This window comes from Pteropus vampyrus, unplaced genomic scaffold (assembly GCF_000151845.1).
Source record: "Pteropus vampyrus isolate Shadow unplaced genomic scaffold, Pvam_2.0 Scaffold1, whole genome shotgun sequence".
In the NCBI taxonomy this organism is placed as follows: domain Eukaryota; kingdom Metazoa; phylum Chordata; class Mammalia; order Chiroptera; family Pteropodidae; genus Pteropus; species Pteropus vampyrus.
The window spans coordinates 7070743-7092665 of record NW_011888782.1 but is presented as its reverse complement, the minus strand read 5'-3'; the positions used below and the strand labels follow the sequence as shown (position 1 = coordinate 7092665).

The window sequence follows — 21923 nt, the reverse complement described above, 5'->3', positions numbered from 1 at the left end:
TATACTTGAGATTGATTCCTAACTCTGCCACTTCCTCCAGGCAGGTTAACGTACCTCTGGAGCTTCAGTGTCCTTGTCTGTAAAACGGTTAATAGTCTCTGTTTGCAGGGTCACGTAGTTGTCAGACAATGTTGACGGAATGCTTAGCAATAGTTTCTACACATGGTAAGCTCTACCATTGTTATTATTTAATAATGTATCTATGTATCTGTTTATATTCCCCATGACACGGAGCTCCTCAAGTGTAGAGACCCTCCATTGGCCTTTAGGTCTAGGAGCTCCTCAAGTGTAGGGACCTTCCATTGGCCTTTATGTCTAGTGCCTACTCCTGTAGATGCTCAGTACATAAAATGAATAATTTAGATTGCCATCTTATAGTAAAAGAATTCTTGCATTGTCAGCCTTCCCAATATAGACAATCTTCTAATTTCCTGCAACCTTTACTGTTTGTCTACTTTACATGTGAATTAAGTAAAAAAAAAAAATTATTGGATACACTTTCAGAAAGATATTTTCCTGGAATGTTTCTACTTATACACACACATATATTTTTTTCAGCTTTCAAACTTTTTATTTGCATATTTAAAAAAATTGTGCATTACAATAATTAAAATCATTTGAACAGAAAAAAATGGCACTCTGATTAAACTGCAATTTACAGCCTGCAAGACACCTTGGACCAGCTTGGTTTTTACTCTAGATTTCACTGTTCTCCCTCCCACCTTCTGCCTTCACCAACCTGCAAGTTCTTTTCCTTCCCTGCCAACCAGACGGGCAGGTGGGGGGAGGCAGGTGCAGCCTTAGTCGTCAGTAGTTCTTGGTTGTGAAAAGGGGGCAGCACAATCATTTAAACTTGATCCAACCTCTTTGCATCTTACAAAGTTAAACAGCTAAAAGAAGTAAAATAAGAAGGCAATGCTTGTGGAAAGTACAGTGCATATTGGCGGTGCGTGCCTCATTACGATTTGCCTGCCTGCTTCTGTTCCATTGTTTCTCTTGATGGCAGTGGATTTTTCTCTTGCATTTCTGTCTTCTTCAATTTCAACTTATCAAATTTCTCAATCTCAGCCATATTGAGTTTGTCAGATATGGTTGCAGAGGAAGCGGAGCGAGGCAGCAGAACGAGTGAGTTCGATCTGCTCAGTGGCCGTCGCGGAGTGGCTCACCATATATTTTTAATTAATAAACATTTCTGGGCACTTTTTGGATTACAAAAAAATTGAGCAGAAAGTATGAATTTCCCATATGGCCCTCCCACTCTCTTCCGTCCATATTATTAATATCTTGCATTAGTAGGGTACATTCATTACAATTGATAAACCAGTATTGATACATTATTACCTAAATTCATAGTTTCAAGTTCATTTTTGTGCTGTACATTCCTTGATTTTTGACAAATGTATACTAACATGATCCATCATTACAACATCATACAGAGTAGTTTTAGTGCTATAAAAATCCCTTGTGGGAGGGGGGAGGGAAAGAAAAAAATAAATAAAGATATTCTCAGACACACAAAAAATCCCCTGTGGTCCGCCCATTCATTTCTCTCTTCCCCAACTCTTGGTAACCACTAACTCTCTTTCTTTCTTCCTTCCTTCCTTCCTTCCTTCCTTCCTTCCTTCCTTCCTTCCTTCCTTCCTTCCTTCCTTCCTTCCTTCCTTCCTTCCTTCCTTCCTTCCTTCTGTCCTTTCTTTCTTTCACTTTATTTTATTTATTTTATTTTATTTCATTTCATTTTATTTTATTTTATTTTATTTATTTTATTCCCACCTACAGCACCTGGTATTCCTAGGTGGTCTCCCATCCAAGTACTAACCAGGCCCAGGCCTGACCCTGCTTAGCTTGAAATCAGACAAGATCCAGCACATTCAGGGTGGCATGGATGTAGACCACTGACCTTTTTATTATCTCCATTGTTTCGCTTTGTCCAGAGTGTCATGTAGCTGAATTCATACAATAAGTAGCCTTTTCAGATTGGCTTTTTTAATGTCTATATTGTTATATTTCTTTTTTTAATTAAAAATTTTTTTTCCACTATAGTCGACATTCAATATTATATTAGTTTCAGGTGTACAGCATAGTGGGTAGACATTTATATAACTTACAAAGTGATCCTCGGATATGCCTAGTACCCACCTGACACCATACATAGTTATTAGAATATTATTGGCTTCTTTCATTTAGAATATACATTTAAGATTCATTCATGTCTTTTCATGGCCTGAAAGCTCATTTCTTTTTATCACTGAATAATATTCCATTATATGGATGTACCAAATTTATTTATCCATTTACCTATTGAAAGACATCTTTGCTGCTTCCAAGTTTGGGCAATTATGAATAAAGCTGTTTTAAACATTCATGTGCAGATTTTGGGGTGCATGCAAGTTTTTGACTCATTTGGGTAAATACTAAAGAGGATAATTGCTGGATCATATGGTAAACATATATTTAGTATTGTAAGAAAATACCAGCCTTCCAAAGTGGCTGTACCATTTTAAATTCCCACCAGCGATAAATGAGAGTTTCTGCTGCTCTACGTCTTCTCCAGCATTTGGTATTATCAATGATTTGGACTATAAGCATTCTAATAGGTTTGTAGTGGTATCTTGTTGTTTTAATTTGCAATTCTCTAATGACTTATAATATCGAGCATCATTTCATATGCTTACTTACCATCTGTACGTTTTCTTTGGTGAATGTTCATATCTTATGCCTTTTTTTTTTGCCTTTTAATTAATTTATTTTAATTAGTTTCAAGTGTACAATACATTGGTTAGACATTTGTACAGTTTTGTAAAACAATCCCCCCAATTGTTCTCTCCCTCCCCGATCCTCTACCTAGCCAACATATTCATTCTAATTGCATTCCCTATGCTGTGCTCCCCATCCCTGTGACCATCCATCTAATTTGTACTTTAACCCTTCACCCCATTCTCCCAGCCCCCCTAATACCCCTCCCCTCTGTTCATCACCAAATTGTCCACTATATTTGTGAGTCTGTTTTTTATTAGTTTGTTCTTTTTATTCCTTAGATTCCACATATAAGTGAAATCATATAGTGTTTATCTTTCTCTGTCTGACTTCAATACCTTCTAGGTCCATCAAAGCAATATCTTTTTCCATCCTCTTCCTTTTAGTCTGTGTCCTTTAATCCAAAGTGAGTCTCTTATAGGCAACATGTAGGAGTCTTGTTTCCCTTTCCATTCATCTACTCTATTAGTTGGAGCACTTAATTCTTTTCCATTTGATGTACTGATTGATAAGAATGTAGTTGTTATCACTCTTTATTCCTGTTTTTGATACATGTTTTTTCTTCTTAAAAAAAAGAAGTCCCTCCAACATTTCCTGTAATACGGGCTTGGTGGTGATAAATTCCTTTAGCTTATTTTTGTCTGGAAAGCTTTTTATCTGTCCTTCAACTCTAAATGATAGCTTTGCTGGATAAATTATTCTTGGTTGTAGATCCTGGGTCTTCATCCTGTCGAATATTTTTTGCCAAGCCCTTCCGTCCTGCATAGTTTCTTATGAGAAATCAGCTGCCAGTCTTATGGGTATTCCCTTATAAGTAACTATCTGTTTTTCTCTTGCTGCTTTTAATATTCTTTCTTTGTATTTAAACTTTGGCATTTTAATTATGATGTATCTTGTTGTGGACCTCTTTGGATTCCTGATTTTTGAAATTTTCTGAGCTTCTTGGGGTTTTATGTTCATTTTCTTCACCAGGTTAGGGAAGTTTTCCATCATTATTTCTTCAAACAGCTTTTCAACATCTTGATTTTCTTCAGTTATGCCGATCAGACAGATATTTGGAGCCTTAAGAGTGTCCCATGTGCTCTTTAAATTATTTTTATGGTCTTGGCATCTTATCTCTTGCCATTCTGATTGTGTGTCCTTGGCTCTCCCTTCCTCTAGATAGGGCATTTGATCCTTTTCTTTATTCACTCTGTTTATTCCTTTGTTTATTCCATTTAATATACTTCACATTTCAGATAATGTGTTCTTCCTTTCTGACTGGTTCCCTTTATAAATTCCATTTTTATGTTTTTTATCTCTTTGTTGAAGTTCTCACTAAATTTATCTACACTTCCCAAAAGTTCATTGAGCATCTTTATAACCAGTGTTTTGAACTCTGCATCTGTTAGATTACTTGACTTCCTTATATCTGGATCTCTGTTCTGTTCTCTCATATGGTTTCTGTTTCTTTGTCTTCTCATTTTGGCTGGCTTTCTGTGTCTGTTTCTATACACGAGGCAAAGCTCCTAAGTCTCCCAGTCTTATTAGTGTAGATTTGTGAAGTCGGTGTCTATTGGTACAGTCCTGAGAGGGGTTCAGCTGCAGGCTAAATTTAGCCCAAGCCTCTATCCCTTCAGGGCCACCTGTTAAGATTCAACAAGTGATCCACAGATGCTGTGCTTATAGTTACCTCATAAGGCCACACCAGAAATTGAGGCCAGCTGCCTCCACCAGTGTGTGTCTAGGCGCTTCTCATCAAGAAGCACCTGACTCGCTGAGGCTATACCTGGATGTGGCTTGGGCGGGGCTGCAAATTGGGGGTGGTGGGTTTTCAGGGAATCTTCTGGATGGATCGACCTCTGTTGTCCAGTCTGCTGACCCCATGGCTATGGTGGTGCTGAGTCTGCACACCGGAAGAGGGGAGGGCTCAACAGGGAACAATGGATACCACTGGCACTTCTGTACAGAGTGAGTCTCGCCTAGGCTCTCACTCCGACAATGTCTCCCTGTAAGTCCCTGATGCCCTCTGCACGCAGCTGAATCTGCTCTGGTGCTCAGAGTGACCAGGTCCATCACTGCAAAAATCCGCTCGTGGATGCAGCCCTGTTAAGAGGAGTCTGCCACTGCCGCTGCTGCAGCCTCGGTCTCACTCAGCTGCTGGAGACGGGGCAACCCCGAGTCTTCATCCTGTCCTACTTTCTCCCTAGTTGTGTGGCTTATTCATCTATATCCCCGGCGATTTTTCCTTGCTGCTGCTCCTTATTTCCGTCACAACTTTGATTTGGTTGCCAGAATGATGAATAAAGCCTTTATCATCTATGCCATATTTTTTCCTCTCTGCCATTTTTAAATATATAGAAAACAAGACTTAATGAAGTCTACAAATGTATTTCTACATAAAAATTCATCAAGTTGTACATTTCATAGTTGTGTAGTTAACTGTATGCAAATTAAACCTAAGTCTAAAAATAGATTGTCTATGTTTTTGTGTATATATGAAAATTCATAGAAACTGGACTAGAATAATACCCACCTCTTTTTTGGCAGTGGTTACCTTGGGGAAAGGAAGATCTCTGCTTTTCCTCTACATACTTCTTTATTGTTTGAATATTCTAAAAAGGAGACTGCATTAATTGGGTATCAAATAAATAAAAATGCAACATGTTTTTAAGTCAATAAAATAACATAAATTAAAAAATCAATTAATAGATAAACAAAATTAACAGACAACAAAGACACTTTGGAAGACAAGCTACTGAGAACCCGTGTGTAGATATACTCATGTGAATATACCACCCTTAGGAAGAATTTCATATGGAATATGTTTTCTCTATTTTTGTGTCTCTGGAAAGAAGTTGACATTAAGTCACTGGTTAACTTCTATAAGGGGGCTTTTGTACTACCCTAATCACCATCTGGCCTGAGAGCTGAATGGGGTGAGATATGAGCACCATAGCCACACTGAAGATGCACCCCCGCCGCACCTCCCTCCCCCCTCCGTCCCCCCTGCCCCCCAGGGAGCTGGAGCCTGTGGGACACTCAGTACTTGCTTGAAGGAGATGCCTCACTCCTTCTCACTTACAGTGGCATGGGGATGATGCAGCTGCTGGAAATGCATATACAGTATGTGCATACATGGTGTGAATTAAAAAGCAATTGAATAATACGACATTCAGATTAAAATAAATACCATTTCCTACTAAACTGGTAAAGATTTATTAATGGCTTTACACAATATTGGAATGGGGTAAGAGAGCAATAATGAGAGGTTAACAGAAGCCAAGGAGGTAGAGCTTTGTCAAACACATTAAAGGAGCTTATCCTAAGAACAAGGGCACCAGTAACCAGCCTTAGGCAGTTGGATCACATCTGGCTGCTCCAAGGACATCCAGACTGGAAGTGGGTGGAACAGTTAAGAGGCTAGTGCAGTCAGTCAGACAAAACAGTTTGGTAACCTGAAACAGTGTGATAGCAGTGGGGAAGGAGACAGTGGTGTGAATATTGAAGAGAGAGATCTGATGGGCTTTAATGATTAATGCATATATCCTGAAACAAATGACAGGGTAGGAGTGGTACTTGTTTCAGCTAGGGTTCAATCAGTAAAGTCAAAGCCTAGGAATTATTAAATAAAGAATTCATTGTTGAAATTAGACCTTACACAGTTTGTAGGAAGAGCTGGGCAATTGGACATCTTGGGTGGAGAGTTGGAGGACCAGAGAAGTTCCCACCCAATCAGTCTGAGAAGCCAGGGATGTCTAGCCACTGAAGTAGGACCACGAAGGGGAGGCTGATGGAGAAGTTTAAAGGAAGCATTTGCCTTGGTGGGTCCCAAGGCAAGCATCTGTTAATGGATCTGGGGCTGCTGTTGGTAAGCAGGGCCTGCTTGTAATCTGGAGGAAGAGCTGAATGCAGAGTAGAGCAAGCAAGGACAAGTTGGAACCCATTAGGCGCCTCTGGGTCTGTGGGTCATCTCATTGAACCATGATGGCATTCAGATGTAGTATTCCCAAATCCCTTTCTTGGCCAACTCTAACCTGGAACCACATAGGCAAGGGATTATGGGAAATGTAGTTTCCAGCCTAACCAAATTAATGGTGGGAGAAGGTTCTGGAAGAAAGTAGTGAGTTTCATTTTGGACATGTTGACTTTAACTGTGATTGATCCCCATAGAGATGTCCAGTAAGCACTTGGGCTTGTCCAAACTTCATCATGCAAGCAAGCTACTCTAGTTCTAATCTCCCCTGGGGTGAGAGAGTAGAATGCAACTGTAGATTAAGAACCTATGAACTAAAGATATTGGCCAGGAGTGAAGGCAGCCTCAAGAAACAAAAAGACAGTCCTGAAAAGGTCTATAACTTTCAGGCAGTGACTTGGAACTGCAAGATGGGATGGGCAGGCAGGCTCTATAGGGCAGGTAGGAGAGAGAGTCCTGGAGAGATGGCCTGAAATACCCTGAGATATATGATATATTTGTCAGTGGGAAGGCAACTGGTCTTTATATTAAGGATAGCTACATGGAATCATTATTTTGAAAGTGCTACAACTTATAAGAAAAAAACTTACTTGATAGTCACTCCTCTTATTTTGTTTTTATCCTATTATGCAGGCATAAAACAGTATATTTAATAAATAATCCTTTCAGAAATTTCAGACAAGTTTATTACTTAATACAATTTGTGACCTTACTGCTTGAGTCCTTCAGAATCATAAAGTGAGTTCTGACTGAGGTTCCAAGTGATGTATTAAACATTCCACATGGAGAAGTGTACCACCAAGTCAGTGGAACCCCCACCACGGCCATCACCACCACTACCTCTCTGCTACTGCAGTTACTATGGCTACCCAAGCTTGAAGAACAGAGGCTGGGGAAAGGTGGTAAAGAGAGGGCAAAAGAAGGTAACAATCTCAAAGGAATGGAAATGAATAGTGCCTTCAGGTAAATTCCCTTCATTTTAATTGGATAACAAATGTAGTCAATGAACAATTATATCTGCAATATTCTTTTTCCTCCATTTAGTAATCAAATGAAACCTCGGCTCCCTTTAGACTGTGTACATGGAAGAGTGATATTTCTTTTACAAAAGAGGGCTTCTATTTCTCTCTATATCTTGAATCTGCTATATTTTTCATAGTAATACTTACCTCTATCTGATAGTATGTGTTTACATGTTTCCTTTATTTATAATCTGTCTTTTGAATCGGAATATGAGCTTCATTGCAGTCCATGCCTGTTTTGTTCACTGGTGTGTCCCCAGCAAATATAACAGTTCCTGTCAGACACCCAAGTACTTGTTGAATGAATGGATGAATGAATGAACTTAGGAATGATACATTACATTCTAAGAATGGCTCCATATGAGAGAGAGCCATATTATGGCTATCTCTTGTATACTGAAAAACAAAGTTATGATATAATGGATAGAATTGAGGTCAAAACATAGTATTAGAATGCCTTACATATTGTCCCAACAGTTCATTAAGCCCCAGAAAAACTATCCTTTACCTGCATATTATAAAATAATAGCAATTTAAAATATTTGCTATATATTTTAGTCAAATGGGTTTATTTCTTATCTTAACCACCATCAGCACTGTTGAATACTTATTATTATGACTGGGGCAATTTTAAGTCCATATGGGCTCCAGGCATTCTTATTTTTGTAGGCCCCACCCCTCATTACATCTAATACATGAAATATACCCATAACAAATATAATTTGTATATGAGTTAAGTTGAAGTTAACTAGTTTTCAAAATGTCACATTTCTTAAGCACTTAAAGCTATTAGTTTTGATTTTTCAGGTTTAAAAATATACTATATAACCAAAGCATTGCTTTTTCAGGTCTCGAACATTTCCATAGGCCCTTGCAAAAAATCCCATGCTTTAGGAATCGTGCATAAAATGGATAAAAATGTTCTCATGTACAGAGTACTGTTCTAGATGCTTCTGATAGGAAGGAGTATAAGGGTGCCTGCTCTCCAGAAATTTATCATCCAGCTCCACATCTTTTCTTTTTTTTCCTTAGCCCATACCTCCTTCCCATTGTAGTCCTAAAAAGTTCTGTTCTTACTATCAATTATTTTCATTATTCTGCTTGGTTTTGGCATTTCCCATTTTCTTGGGAACCCTTTACTTAGAACAGAAGTATTTTGAGCAAGACAAAATAGAGTACGAAAATAATTATGCTCATATTTGGAATCAGATTCCTAGGTCTCAAGCAGGTACCTCCACATTCCTGGGATAAAATATTGTGCCAATTTCTCTAAGTATTTGTTTTTAGCTGTCCAACTGACTTTGTGGAGATTTTACCTAATTTCATTCATTCATACACAGGTCAATCACTAACTTATAATAGAGTACTTACCATGCGTTTTTTGAGAATTACAGAAAGATGCATCAGAATATTCATTTTTAGGCCTCTATGAAATTATGAAGAGCCAAAGCAAATTGTAAAGATAAGGGCCTCCTTGAAGAGATTTTTACTGCTTCATTCCTGACATGTAAATACCTTTCATCCTGTTTGCAGAGTGTTTTGGAAATCGAGAGATTGGAATGAGAGAAAATCGACATTTGATTCAGGTGAAGAAATTCCACCTCCATGTAGAAAAAAACCTGTAAGAAAGAAGAAGAAGGAGGAGAGACCAAAAAGAGACTCTGAAGACTATCAAGATCAAGTGATTACATGTGATCAAGTGATTACATTTCCCTGTTCCAAATGTAAGTGTGAAATTGATCTACCTGGAGTTTTTCTCCATAAAAAGCAGCATGCAGCCTTGACCACACTGGGTTTTCAATGGATAGGTGGAAATAAACCAGGACACTCAGTGATTGCTATTCAGAGACAGTTCATAATTACTAAACTATTGTCATCTTTCACATTCACTGAACAAATCCTACAGAGCATTGATCATGCTTTTGAGTTACTTTGGAAGAAACAAATACCAGCATACTATAAGATTATTGATAACATTAACTCCAGTTCCACATATTTTCAGAAAATCTGCCATCTATTAATTAAAGGAGTAGCTGTTTGTGAAAACAGGAATTCTACATGGAGAGTTGCCATGAATGATAGATTCACTGTAGTGAATAATTTTGGCAATAAACCCAATGTGTGTTTTTTTGGTTTGTTTGATGGGCATCATGGTGCCCCAGCGGCAGACTTGGCGTCAATAGAACTGCCAGTTTTACTTCTGCATCAACTTTCCAGATTTGATCCTTCCTACCAAATGACCCCTCAGGAGGAAAAACTAATCAGTTCTTTTCATACAGTATTTAGGGAAGAATACAGAGCTATAGAAAACTTCTTCTCTGAGAAGAAAAGGACAAAAGAGTTGATGTGTGAGTATGAGAACATACACAAAGCCTTTGCAAAAGCATTTTGGAGAATGGATAGGCTTTTACGTCTTGGAAGGAAAGAAGTATCCAGGGTTCGATGGAGTGGCTGCTCTGCGGTTACTTGTATATTGGAAGGCAGCATTAAATATCCCTATGCCAAGAAATGGAGAAAAACCAATGATCATGATGGTTGGGCAGAGAGATTCCCTTCCCAGAAGATGCCACAAATAATTTCTGGAGTACTACATATTGCAAACACTGGTATGTACATTGAATAGTGCCGGGTTACACCGTAACATCATTTATTCCTGGAAGCAAAGCCCCTATGCTCCCAGAATTATTTCTTGACTTATTGCCGAGAAATTTCATTGACCAATTTAAGAAATAATAACCACAGTTTAAATGCCGATCTCAGGCACAAAAATCATTGTAATTATTTTTCAAGGAGGCACATATGTAAAATAATGTGACCAAAACATTAGATTTTCTAAATGGGTAGCAATACAGCTGTTGATAAAGGGTAAAGCAAAGATATTGTATTTGTTTAAATCTGAATGAAACAAAAAATATTTTTCACACTTTCTCTTTTCAGATGAATGGAAAGTTCTTTAGAGTGTTATTAGTATAGTTGTTCAGTTGTTCTGTTGGTCAGCTATTCTGATAACTAATACGTTTGCAATAGGTCACTCTTGTGCTCTGGCCAAGTAGCATCAAGTTCATCTTAGAGAAAACAATAGTTCATGCCTTGTTTTTATGGCCATGCATTCTCTTCTCTAAATATTTGACATATTTTAATTTTATTTCAGGAAGCAATTCATTTCACCTTCAGTGCTAAAGCTCTAGCTTAGGAGCTTGCCAAAATTAAAAGCCCAGGGGTAAAACAGTTTTAGCAAAGTTAACATGAGTTCCAGGCTGAGTTCCATGTGATGTTTAATAGGGTTTCACTACCTCTTTCATGAATAGAATTATTATTGATAGTGTCCACTTACTAAATATTGAACACAAAGTAATGTCTCATATAGTCTTCTAAGAACCTGATATCTAACAATATCTAAGTATCGTGTTTTTAAAAAATGTATATTTGACATATAACATTAAGATATACATATTAATTTGATACATTTATATATTATTGTGAGTTTGCCATAGTTGTGATAATTAATACCTCTACTACCATTGCATACTTTTTTTTAGTGGTTGGAATAATTTTTAGTTTCTTCATAAGTTTGATGATAATAATGCAATATTGTCCTCTATATTCCCTAAACTGCATTAGATTTCTGGGACCTGTTTACTATTTTCCCAGATGAGAACATGGAAGCTCAGAGCCATCTCTGCCACTCCCTGCAGCCCAGCCTCCTCAGGCTCTGGAAGCAATCCCCTTCAGAGGCAGCATGAGATAGTGGAATGGTTTCCAGCTTCGATTCACAAAGACCATTACAGTGTCAAGGTCCCTGGAAGTCAGCCTGTTTCCGATCTAGCTCTGGTTGTGAGCCTCAAACGAAAACCCCAGATTAAGCAATATGGAGGACCAAGTGCAATGTTGATTTCCTAGAAGTCTTTGTCATTTTCAAGGTCTACCCTGAGTTTCTAAAGCACATCAGAGTAGGCTTACTTCACTGAACAGTTTTCACATTTCAGATCAATCTGGGAACCAACCCATATTCTTGGACTTGGGACCTCTACTAGAAAATATCATTAGATATTGGGTTCTTGCAAAATTAAAGGAGAAATTAAGAGATAGTCAATGAGGAGATAAAATCATTAAATGTTAGTTTACCAAGAGTCACTATTTCCAGGCTCACTCCTGCCAGGAACATATAATGGTTCTAATTTTCCTAAATTCACTGCTGTTTGGTTGGTTCTAATCTCAGATCGAACATTCGTTGGCTTATTTCCAGGCTTGCATAATTGTGTCAGACTGTTTCATTTAGGCATCCTTCATTTTAATAGAAACAAAAATATAGAGGGAAAACAAACAGCTTTGAAAGGGAGGACAAGGTTTATGCTACAAAAGCATTCTTAAAAGAAAATAACTAAAATGAGCTATAAAAAATAAATGTCCATACAAATTCATCAAGAGCATATTTTATATTTTAAAAAATAAGACCTATAATTACAACAAGGGAATTTATTTTTCTTGTTTGAAATTTGTAAAATACCAGTGCCTTCACAACTCAGGAATTAAAAAAAAAAAAAAAAAACTTCACTTTATAATGAAACATGAGGGCAATGATGAAGCCATCGAATAAATGCTGATTTTATGCATGTAAACAAAGGTATTTCCAAACTGACATTTTTGGTTTTTTGTTCTTAGCACTTTTCATTTATATTGCATTTTATAATTTTTCTTAGTGTTCTTAATTTACTTCAAATAGTCCTCATAGGATTAAAATACTAACAACTATGTTTATACAGAATATATAATTATAATTTTTTCCTTAACATCAATTAAACTACAAATTTTACATTCCTAATTAACCACACGAGTTCCTTATAAACATAAGGATTCTTATTTGACCCCTTTAATCATTTTCCCCAGTGCCTTTATTTTTAATAGCTTCGAGATATAATTCACAAAGCATATAATTCACAAAGCACACAATTCACCCATGTAAAGTGTGTACATTTCAATGGTTTTTAGTATATTTGCAGATATGTGCAACAGTCACCACAGTGACAAAAGAACACATGCTATGTGATTCCATTTATATGAAATCTCCACAGTAGGAAATGTATAGAGACAGAATACAGGTTAGTGGTTGCTTAGACCTGGAGAAACAGGAGGATAAGGAGCTGATTGCTAAAGGGTACTACGTTACTTTTTGAGATGACAAAAATGTTCTAGCATAAACATTGTATACAAGTTTTTGTGTGGACATGTTTTTACTTCTCTTGTATACCAGGAGTGGAATTGCTGGGCATAAGGTAACTCTGTGTTTAACCATTTGAAGAACTGCCAAACTATTTTCCAAAGTAGCTGCATCATTTCACTATCCTGCCAGGAACATATAATGGTTCTAATTTTCCTAAATTCTTCCAACACTATCTGTCTTTTTGATTCTAGCCATCTTAGTGGGTATAAAGTGGTGTCTCACTGTGATTTTGATTTGATGTCAAATACCCCTTTTGTGTGCTTATTAGTTATTTAAATATCTTCATTCGAGACATGTCTACTAAAATCTTTTATACGTTTTTTAATTGGGTTGTCTATAGTTGAGTTGTAGAGGTTCTTTTTATATTCTGAATACGAGTTCTTTATCAGATGTATGATATATCTTCTTCAATTCCATGGGTTTTTACTTTCTTGATGTCCTTCTAAGTAAAAACATTTTAATCTTGGTGAAATCCAATTTTTTAAATTTGTTGTTGCTGCTGCTTATACTCTGGTGTCTAAGAGACCATTACCCAAGCCCAGGTCACAAAAGTTTAGACCAGTGTTTTAAGAGATTTATAGTTTTATCTCCTGCAGATCTATGATCCATTTTGAGTTAATTTTGTATGTGTCATAGGGTAGGGGTCCAACTTCATTTTTTGGTAAGTGGATATAGTTGTCCTAGCACCAACTGCTAAAAAGATTATTCTTTTCCCATTGGAGGATACTGTCATTCTTGTTAAAAATCAATTATCCAATGTAAAGGTTTATAGCTGAAGTCTTAATTCTGTTTCACTGATCTGTCTATCCTTATGCCAGTACCACACTGTCTTGATTATTGGAGCTCTGTAGTGGGTTTTAAAATTGTGAAGTGTGAGTCTCTCTGCTTTCTTTTTTTGAAATTGATTTGCCTATTCTGGGTCTCTTGATTTTTCCATATAAATTTTAGATTAGCTTGTCAATTTCTCAAAAACCATCTAGCTGACATTTTGGTAGAGATTGTGTTGACTCTGTAGACCAATTTGAGGAGTATTGTCATCTTAACAATATAAAATATATAACATATAATGTATAATTTGTTTATTTAAGTATTTATTTTTTCAAATAGAGTCCAGTAAGAAAATTTGGTATATTTACCCATGCAGTTATCATTCCTGGTGCTCTTTATTCCTTTTTGTAGACCTATATTTGATATTGTTTTACTTCTGCTTAAAAATCCCTTTAATAGTTTTTGTAATGTTGTCTTCTAGCAAATTCTTAAAACTCTGTTTACACCTTTGTTTTGGAAAGATATGTTCATTTGGAATAGAATTCTAGGTTTACAGATTTTTTCTTTTCAGTGTGTTAAAAATATTGCTCCACTGTCTTCTGACTTGCATCGTTTATGATGAGAACTCTGTTGTCTATTATCTCCGTTCCTCTATAACATGGTTTCCTGCCTCAGGCTAGTTTAAAGGTTTTATGATTTGGTTTCAAGCAAAACCAATTGGGATGTACCTCATTTTTTTCTCCTCAGCTTTCTCCTCTCCTTGAGGCATTTAAATTATGTACTTTGGGCCAACTGAAATTGTCTCAAAGCTCTGTAATGCTCTTTTCATTTAAAAAAAAAAAATTATGCTATTTTAGACAGTTTCTATTGCCATCTTCTAAATCACTAATCTTTTCTTCTGCAATGTCTAATCTTCCGTTAATCAAATATATTTCTGACATTCTATTTCTCATCTTCAGAAGTTTGATTTTTTAAATTATCTTCCATGTCTGTCTGTACCTAACTTTCTAAACATAAGGAATGCAGTTACAGCTTTTAATATTCTTGGCTACTAATATCTGTGTCAGTTCTGGTTTAGTTTCAATTGATTGCTTTTTTATTTTATTGTGGGTAGTATTTTTCTGCGGGTGTCCTAGTTTCCTAGGGATGCCATAACAAATTATCACAAACTTGGCAGCTTAAGACAATATTCTTTCACAGTTCTTGAGGCCAGAAGCCTAAAATCAAGGTGTAGGCAAGGCCATACTTCCTCTGAAACCTCTAAGGAAAAATGCTTGCCTCTTGCAGCTTCTAGTGGCTCCAGGCCCTCCTTGGCCTTGTCCTCGCATGGCTTTCTGCCCTTCTCCCTGTGTCTCTTCCCGTCTCCTATAAGGATACTGTTCTTTGGATTTAGGACCAGTTTGGATAGTGCAGGATGATTTCATCTCAAAACTCAATTACACTTGTAAAGACCTTTTTTCCAAATGAGTTCTTATTCACAGGTTATAGGGATTAGCATGTGAATGTTCTCCCCCTCGCTCCCCGCCCCCGGACGTATCATCTTGAGCTTTGGGGATAGTTACTTAGAAGTGATTTGATCCTTTTAGATACAGCTTTTGATTAGTCAGAAAGGTCCAGAGCAATGCTCAATTTGGTTTATTTTCCAGCACTGAGGCAAGACCTCCTTAAGTATACTATCCAGTGACCCATGAATTGTTTTTCCAGTCTGACTGGTGAGAAAAGACATTGTTCTCAACCCTAAGTGAGCCCTGGGCAATGTTCTCTTTAATCCTCTCCAAATACTTCTTTTCCCAGGGTTGGGGTGTTTCCTCATACGCACACATTGATCAAAACCCTACTAAACACTTGGGAAAGCTTCTCTGCAGATCTTTGGGATTCTCTGTGCAGCTCTCTTCTCTCTGGTACTCTGTCCTAGAACTCTAGCCGCCTTGGTCTTCCCAGGGTCTCAGTTCTGTCACCTCAATGCAAATGAAAGGGTAAATCCAGTCACTGGCCAGAAGCAGAAATTTCCTAGAATTTATATTTTGGGCAATTATTTAAGGCCTGTGTCATCCACAGTATGTATTTACTGCTCCCTGATGTCTGCTTATTATCCCTATCAATCTGAATTAAAGGATCTATTTGAGGTTTTCCAGACTACAAATACAGGCATACCTAAGAAATAATCAGATATTCAGTTCCAAACTACCGCAATAAAGCAGGTTTCACAATAAAGCAAGTCATCATCTTTTTTGCTGGTGAAGGGCTTGCCTTCAGTTTCTAAAAAAGTAACATTTGTGAAGTGCAATAAAACAAAGCACAACAAAACAAAGTATGCCGTGCATGAAAGTTGGTGGTTCTGAATTGTTATTTTTCTTTCCTCTACTGTTCAGCATCGGTTTGAAATAGTCAATTTTTTTTTTCTGGCAGCCTGGGTGCTGGTGAGGGGCATACGTTTATTTCTGGTTTATTGTTTTCAGTGAGGGCATGGTCCTTTGGAGTCCTACCTTTGTTGGGGAGTACCATTAGTCTTCCCCACCTTGAACAAGCCCCAGGTTTTATGTCCTATTCAACAACGCTGTGAAAATTAAAAGCTCAAATTATTCAGCTCCATAAATGCTCTTAGGTAAAAGCCAGCTTTTGCTCTTGGCATATTCTGGGATTTAGCCATTACTCTTTTGACCTGAGAATTTTTAACTTTTTTATAGCCCATCAATACATATGACTTACATATCCAGGATATTTTCTGGTTCTCAGTGAGAGTCAATCCAAAAATCAGACTGCCACATTATTGCTCTTTTGTATTAGTTTTTGCATATCTGCTATTCCAATATCTTTATTTTCAGATTGTGTATTTGTTTCTAAAAATTCCTTTTAAAGAGGCCCCAGAAACTTTTGTTTCCTAGTGTCCTAGTTTTCTGTCCTATGAGCTCACTCCAGATTCAAAAACCAAGCCTGGCTTTACTCACTACTTTTCTATTAATCCACAATTCCTTAATTGTTAGCCATGTCAAGCCCCCTTCCTTCTTCTCCAGGTTACCAACTGACTCCTTTATCTAATCCTCACATTTAAGGAAAGAATAATCACGTTTAAATATATGAGAAGACTGAGGATCACTGAAGTATTACATAAGGTTACATCACTACATAAAGAGTGGTGAATGAACTAGGACTCATGTCCTTTAGACTTGAAGTCCCATTACTTCAAGTGAATACCACCAGGCATCTTGTTTTTTGGGTGTATCTCATTCTTATGTTGTCTTCACTGTCTTCATTCATGACTGATGCAGTATTTGCAGATCTCATTTAATTTTTGATTTTCCTGTCAAGGTTTTATTTTTTTATAGTTTTTTTTATAGATGTAGATATTTCTGCCCACTCATAGTGTGCTTTTAAAATTATTTCCAGCTGTATCCTTTCCCCCTAAAACCTAATTCAGCTTCAGAATTGCCTTATTTTATGCAGGAATGAAAATGATGTTCTTAAATAATATTGACATTTTATATACTTTACCTTCCCTCTACTTTTTTAGGGGAGAAATGTTGGTGATGGACTCACATATATACAAATCTGGTTCTCGAGAACACATTCAACAAATATTTGACAAATAGTTGAGATTGGCACATAAAGTATTGTTAGGCTGTAGATGTACAATGGTGAACATGAGTTTCATGAGCACATACATCTTACAAAATGAATGAACCATCTTTTGAACATCCACTGAAAGCTAGCTTCACATCAGTCAGCTCTCATGCTTTCAGTAGGAAGAGTCATAAACCTAGCGTCCGTGCATACAAATTGTTTCTTTTGCCAAAATTGAGTCCTAAAGAAAAACTAGTTTAACATCATTTACATGTGTTTCTATTATGCTTCAATTTTAAGTATACTTCATGTTTAAGTTTCCTTAGTTTATGCTCCTTTTCAATTGCTCCTTTTTCTTTACCTAATAACCATGTCCTTCCTCATTTCTCAAGTTCCAAGTAGCTGCTCCCTACTCCCTTAAGCCTATATGATTCTACTTCATAAGGCTTTTCTTACAATTTTTCATAAATGGGTCTGAAGAGAAACATTTATAGCTTCGTCTCAACCTCTTTTGGATAGCCTCTCTTCGTCTGCTTCTCCCTTCATGGAACACAATGAAAAATAACCTTCATCAACTGTGTACTTACTAAATTATTCTTAAATTCTCACAATACCCTTGACAAAACAACAACATTGCAGGTAGAAAAGTTACTCAGGGAAATAAAGTGACTTAATGAAAGATGCACACATATAAAATTGGGATTAAAGTTCAAGTGTGTCAAGCCTTTCCACTTCCCCATGCTGTTTCTTCTAAACAAGCTGTCTTTTTATGCCAGGGCACTCATGCATCCTAGGTATTTTCCTTATCACCACACAAAACCTTTCTTCCTCTTTCCTCCAGTTCTTTAATAACTTTCCTGTTATCTTCAATGGTAAGTAGACTTGCTGGCTTTATCTGAGGAAAAAAAAAAAAAAATCTTGATTTTGCTCATTTGGAATTCCCTATTGGGATGTCTAAGGTCACTCTGAAGGTAACAGGGTTACTCTCGCTTTTCACAAACTGAAGATAACCCAGCAATTGCAGTAGGCAATTACATCAGTGCCCTCTGCATAAGGAACACTCTGCGTGACTATATACATCATCTTAAAAAGGCTCAAGTAACATCTTGAAGCAGTTTTTGAATTGCTATATGATTAATGTTCCTAAACATGTTGCACTCCCAGTAACCCTGTTCCATTTTTGTTTTGATAACATCTTCTGAAGAGCACGATCTCTCCGGCTACTGAAAATTGGTTAACTTTATGTCTAGGAACTTGAATTCTTACTTATGCTCAGATTCATTAAAATTTTTATTTAAGGGTCTTCATCACAGTTCCCTTTAAAGTCAACCTGTCTTCTCTTTGAAACTGTCATGACTTGTTCTTCTCTTCAATTTTCCAAACACAGACATACTGTGTTAAGCTCTTCCTGCAATTTTCCATCCTTCTTGGGGCTTTTTGTTCATTATTCTATTCCTTCAGCTTAACAGTCAACTGCTTTCAACAACCCCATTTGCATGTGACAGCATATGCAACCCTAGGACCAGGAAATAAAATGATTAACTTTGCATATCCAATTTTCCTTATCTGTTCCATTAATGCTCTTCCAGAGCCTGGATCTTACTTATCCCTCTACCTCCTGGGCTATGCATGTATATGTGAGAAATATCGGTAACCTCTCCACTTTTTCTTTCCTTCATATATCATTTACACATGTAAAGATGTGTTATTCGGAAGGTACTATCACCTTTTTATCAGGATGAATAACTGTCAAAGAAATTAAGTACCTCACCTAAAGTCAGACAGCAAATCAATGGTACAGCAAAAACTGCAACCAGGATTTAATGTCCCTTCTTCTAGAATATAGTACAAAAGTAAAATCAGCCAAAATGGCATTTTCTATCCTCTGGCACAGTATTAAAAATGTGTGTGTGTGTGTGTGTGTGTGTGTGGAGAAACAAATAGTGCATAAGGCTATGTTTACCAAGCTCTCTGCAGAGGCAACTAAAAATCAAAATACCAGTTTACCACCCTTCCATTAACTACATAATTCTATTAAATTCTTTTCAAACAACACAGTAGAGAAACAATGCTTTTTCTTTTTGCTGAACAGGCTTTGGCTTGTCACATACAAATATTTAGGAAGTCAGTGGATCTGACTGTTCTGAGCCAAATTACATCTGAGCCATGTTTTCAGAGCAATGGTTGCACTATTTATGTGCATGTACACACATAAAGAAGTTTAAACTTAATTGAAGAGGTATTGAACCATATGTCCTCCTTATACAATTCAGTTTACCCACCTGGCATGTTCAATACCATTCCATGCTGCTTTGCTGGTACAGTAATTTATAACTAGCAAAAGTCAAGATTTATTCTCTGAAGAGTGTTAAGTAGAATGACCAGCATAAAAGACATTAATACAAAATATTAATAACCAAACTACCAAGAAATAAAAGAGGTCATTTCATTTTTAGGACTATCATTTGTTCATGATAGTTCTTAGGTTTCCAAAACATTTTCCACATACGTCATCCTTTGGTTCCATCCAATAGCTCAGGTATTTTAACAATTCCCATTATGCAATGAGCCAACAACATCAGTCTATTCCTGACACTAATCCTTCACCAACTTACGCTTTCTGTCCAATTATACTAGTTGTGTGGACCTCAGTCTCTTGAAACTTAAAACTCATTTACCTAAAAAAATGGGATTAGAATTGAACTTACAAAGCAACAAAATTCTGATTCCAGGCACAGCATCATGTTTGAAAACAGAATATTCTAATGTATATTTATTTTCATTACTCCATAAATTTTCATTCTCAAAGGTATTATAATATTCAAATATCATTAATCCCATTTCAGAATTTGAGATACTTTTTTATGATTCCATATCAAGAAAAACTATTGCCTATGCTTGAATATACAAGTTATGTTCTTAAAAACCTGGGGGAAATCTATTTCCCTACCAAACAAATCTTTTTTAATAAACCAAAGAAAGTATTGATAATACAACCATCTTTAAATTTGTTCAGAGTTATGTGTAGATTTTCTTCAGATTTCAATGAAACACACATAAATAACAGGTTCACCTGAATCATGAACAATCTACAACCAACTTTTAAGATTTCAATTTTCAGAGTTTAATTTCATGTTGGCTATTATCCATTTAATATATTACTATACATAATATTTTTTCTTCACGGGGCTAAGTGACTTAGTTTCTTTTTAGCCACACACATCAAGATCCTAATAATACTGAAATTAACAGTGGCATTCTAATTTTTTTTCATCACGTGTCTCTATGTTCCGGTTTTAACTTTTACCAGTTACAAAATTCTCAAACTCTTCTTTAAACATCAAAGTTTGTTTTTTTAAATGAAAAGGAATCTATTTAAACATTTAGAAATGTCTGCTCTATGAAATATATGTTGGTTATAAAAAAGTTCAACTTTTGGCTCTGCAAAAATATTAAGCTGTTTCATAAAAATTTTGATTTTCATTATCTGTAATTTTAATACTAAGTGTAGTATTTTAAACACTAAATTGCTTTAAACAAGGGGTAAACTGGCCCCCCAGTTTGATATGAATTACTGTTAATCATCCAATGACACCAGTATTACACATTTTAAAAATATTTTTAAATGACCTTTGTTTATGCATTGAAACAAAGTTAACAGCATATTTTGATATAATTTGTTATTAAATCTCTAGGATCAATTTCTTTTTTAATCTTTTAGGTACTGTGGAAGCAGTCTTATGCAGAAATGGAAAAGGCTTTTGCCTAACCAAAAAACATAACATGCAAAACGTCAATGAAAGAAGAAGAGTACTTAAGAAAGGAGCAATAATTAGTTCAAATGAATCAGATGGGCTCCTAGAAGGGCAAATAAAAACTACAAGAGGACTTGGATTTCATGGAAATCCTAAATTGAAAAATTTCATTATTCCAGCACCTCAAACTATTTCTGTCCCTATAGATGACTTATGTCAATTCCTTATCTTAGCTACTAATGGACTCTGGGAAGTTCTGGATAAAAAGGAAGTCACTGCACTGGCAATGACAATGTTTCACATGTATAAAGAAACATACTGTTCTAGCTTCCAAAACAAATCTTCATCATCCAAAGAGCTTCAGTTTTTCCCAACCAATGAATCAAGCATTACTAAATCAGAAAGTACGATCCGTATATTGTTTCAGAGTAAATCAGAATCTAAAGGATATATGTCACGTACATATTCAAAAGAAAATTTGTCTGATTCAAAATATTTCACTCGTGATTCTAAAAATGGACAAACATTTCTACCAGAAATAACTAATCGTAATCCTAGCACCGAGAAAGAAGCTAACATACCAACCAAGGCAGATGGTGAGCCAAAAGATTCAAGTAAAAATGAAAAAACATGCACTAAGAGTTTCTATGAAGGTGCAGCTGAGTATATCAGCCATGAACTTGTAAATGCTGCTTTAATGGCTGGCTCCAGAGACAACATTACAGTTATGGTAATACTTCTCAATGGAAGTGAATATCAGTTTCTGATATAAAAGATAAAGATCTGATTATCCAGAATACAAAAATATAAAGACAATTCTTCAATGGATCAGATATTAGGATAGTATATCAATATCACAGAAATCATTTCTAAGAATGTAGTAA

General features: G+C 36.3%; 1 protein-coding gene and 1 pseudogene across 1 annotated transcript; one reads left to right on the top strand and one right to left on the bottom strand.

Annotated features, from left to right (window-relative positions):
• Window positions 1-629: 629 nt before the first annotated feature.
• Window positions 630-1169, bottom strand: LOC111736701 (annotated as a pseudogene).
• Window positions 1170-9253: 8084 nt separating this feature from the next.
• PP2D1 (protein phosphatase 2C like domain containing 1) lies at window positions 9254-21903 on the top strand (the record flags this gene model as incomplete). Its single annotated transcript, XM_023528004.1, has 2 exons — window positions 9254-10340; window positions 21006-21903. Coding segments are annotated over 2 exons (1893 nt in total), but the record flags the coding sequence as incomplete, so codon positions are not given.
• Window positions 21904-21923: the final 20 nt, after the last annotated feature.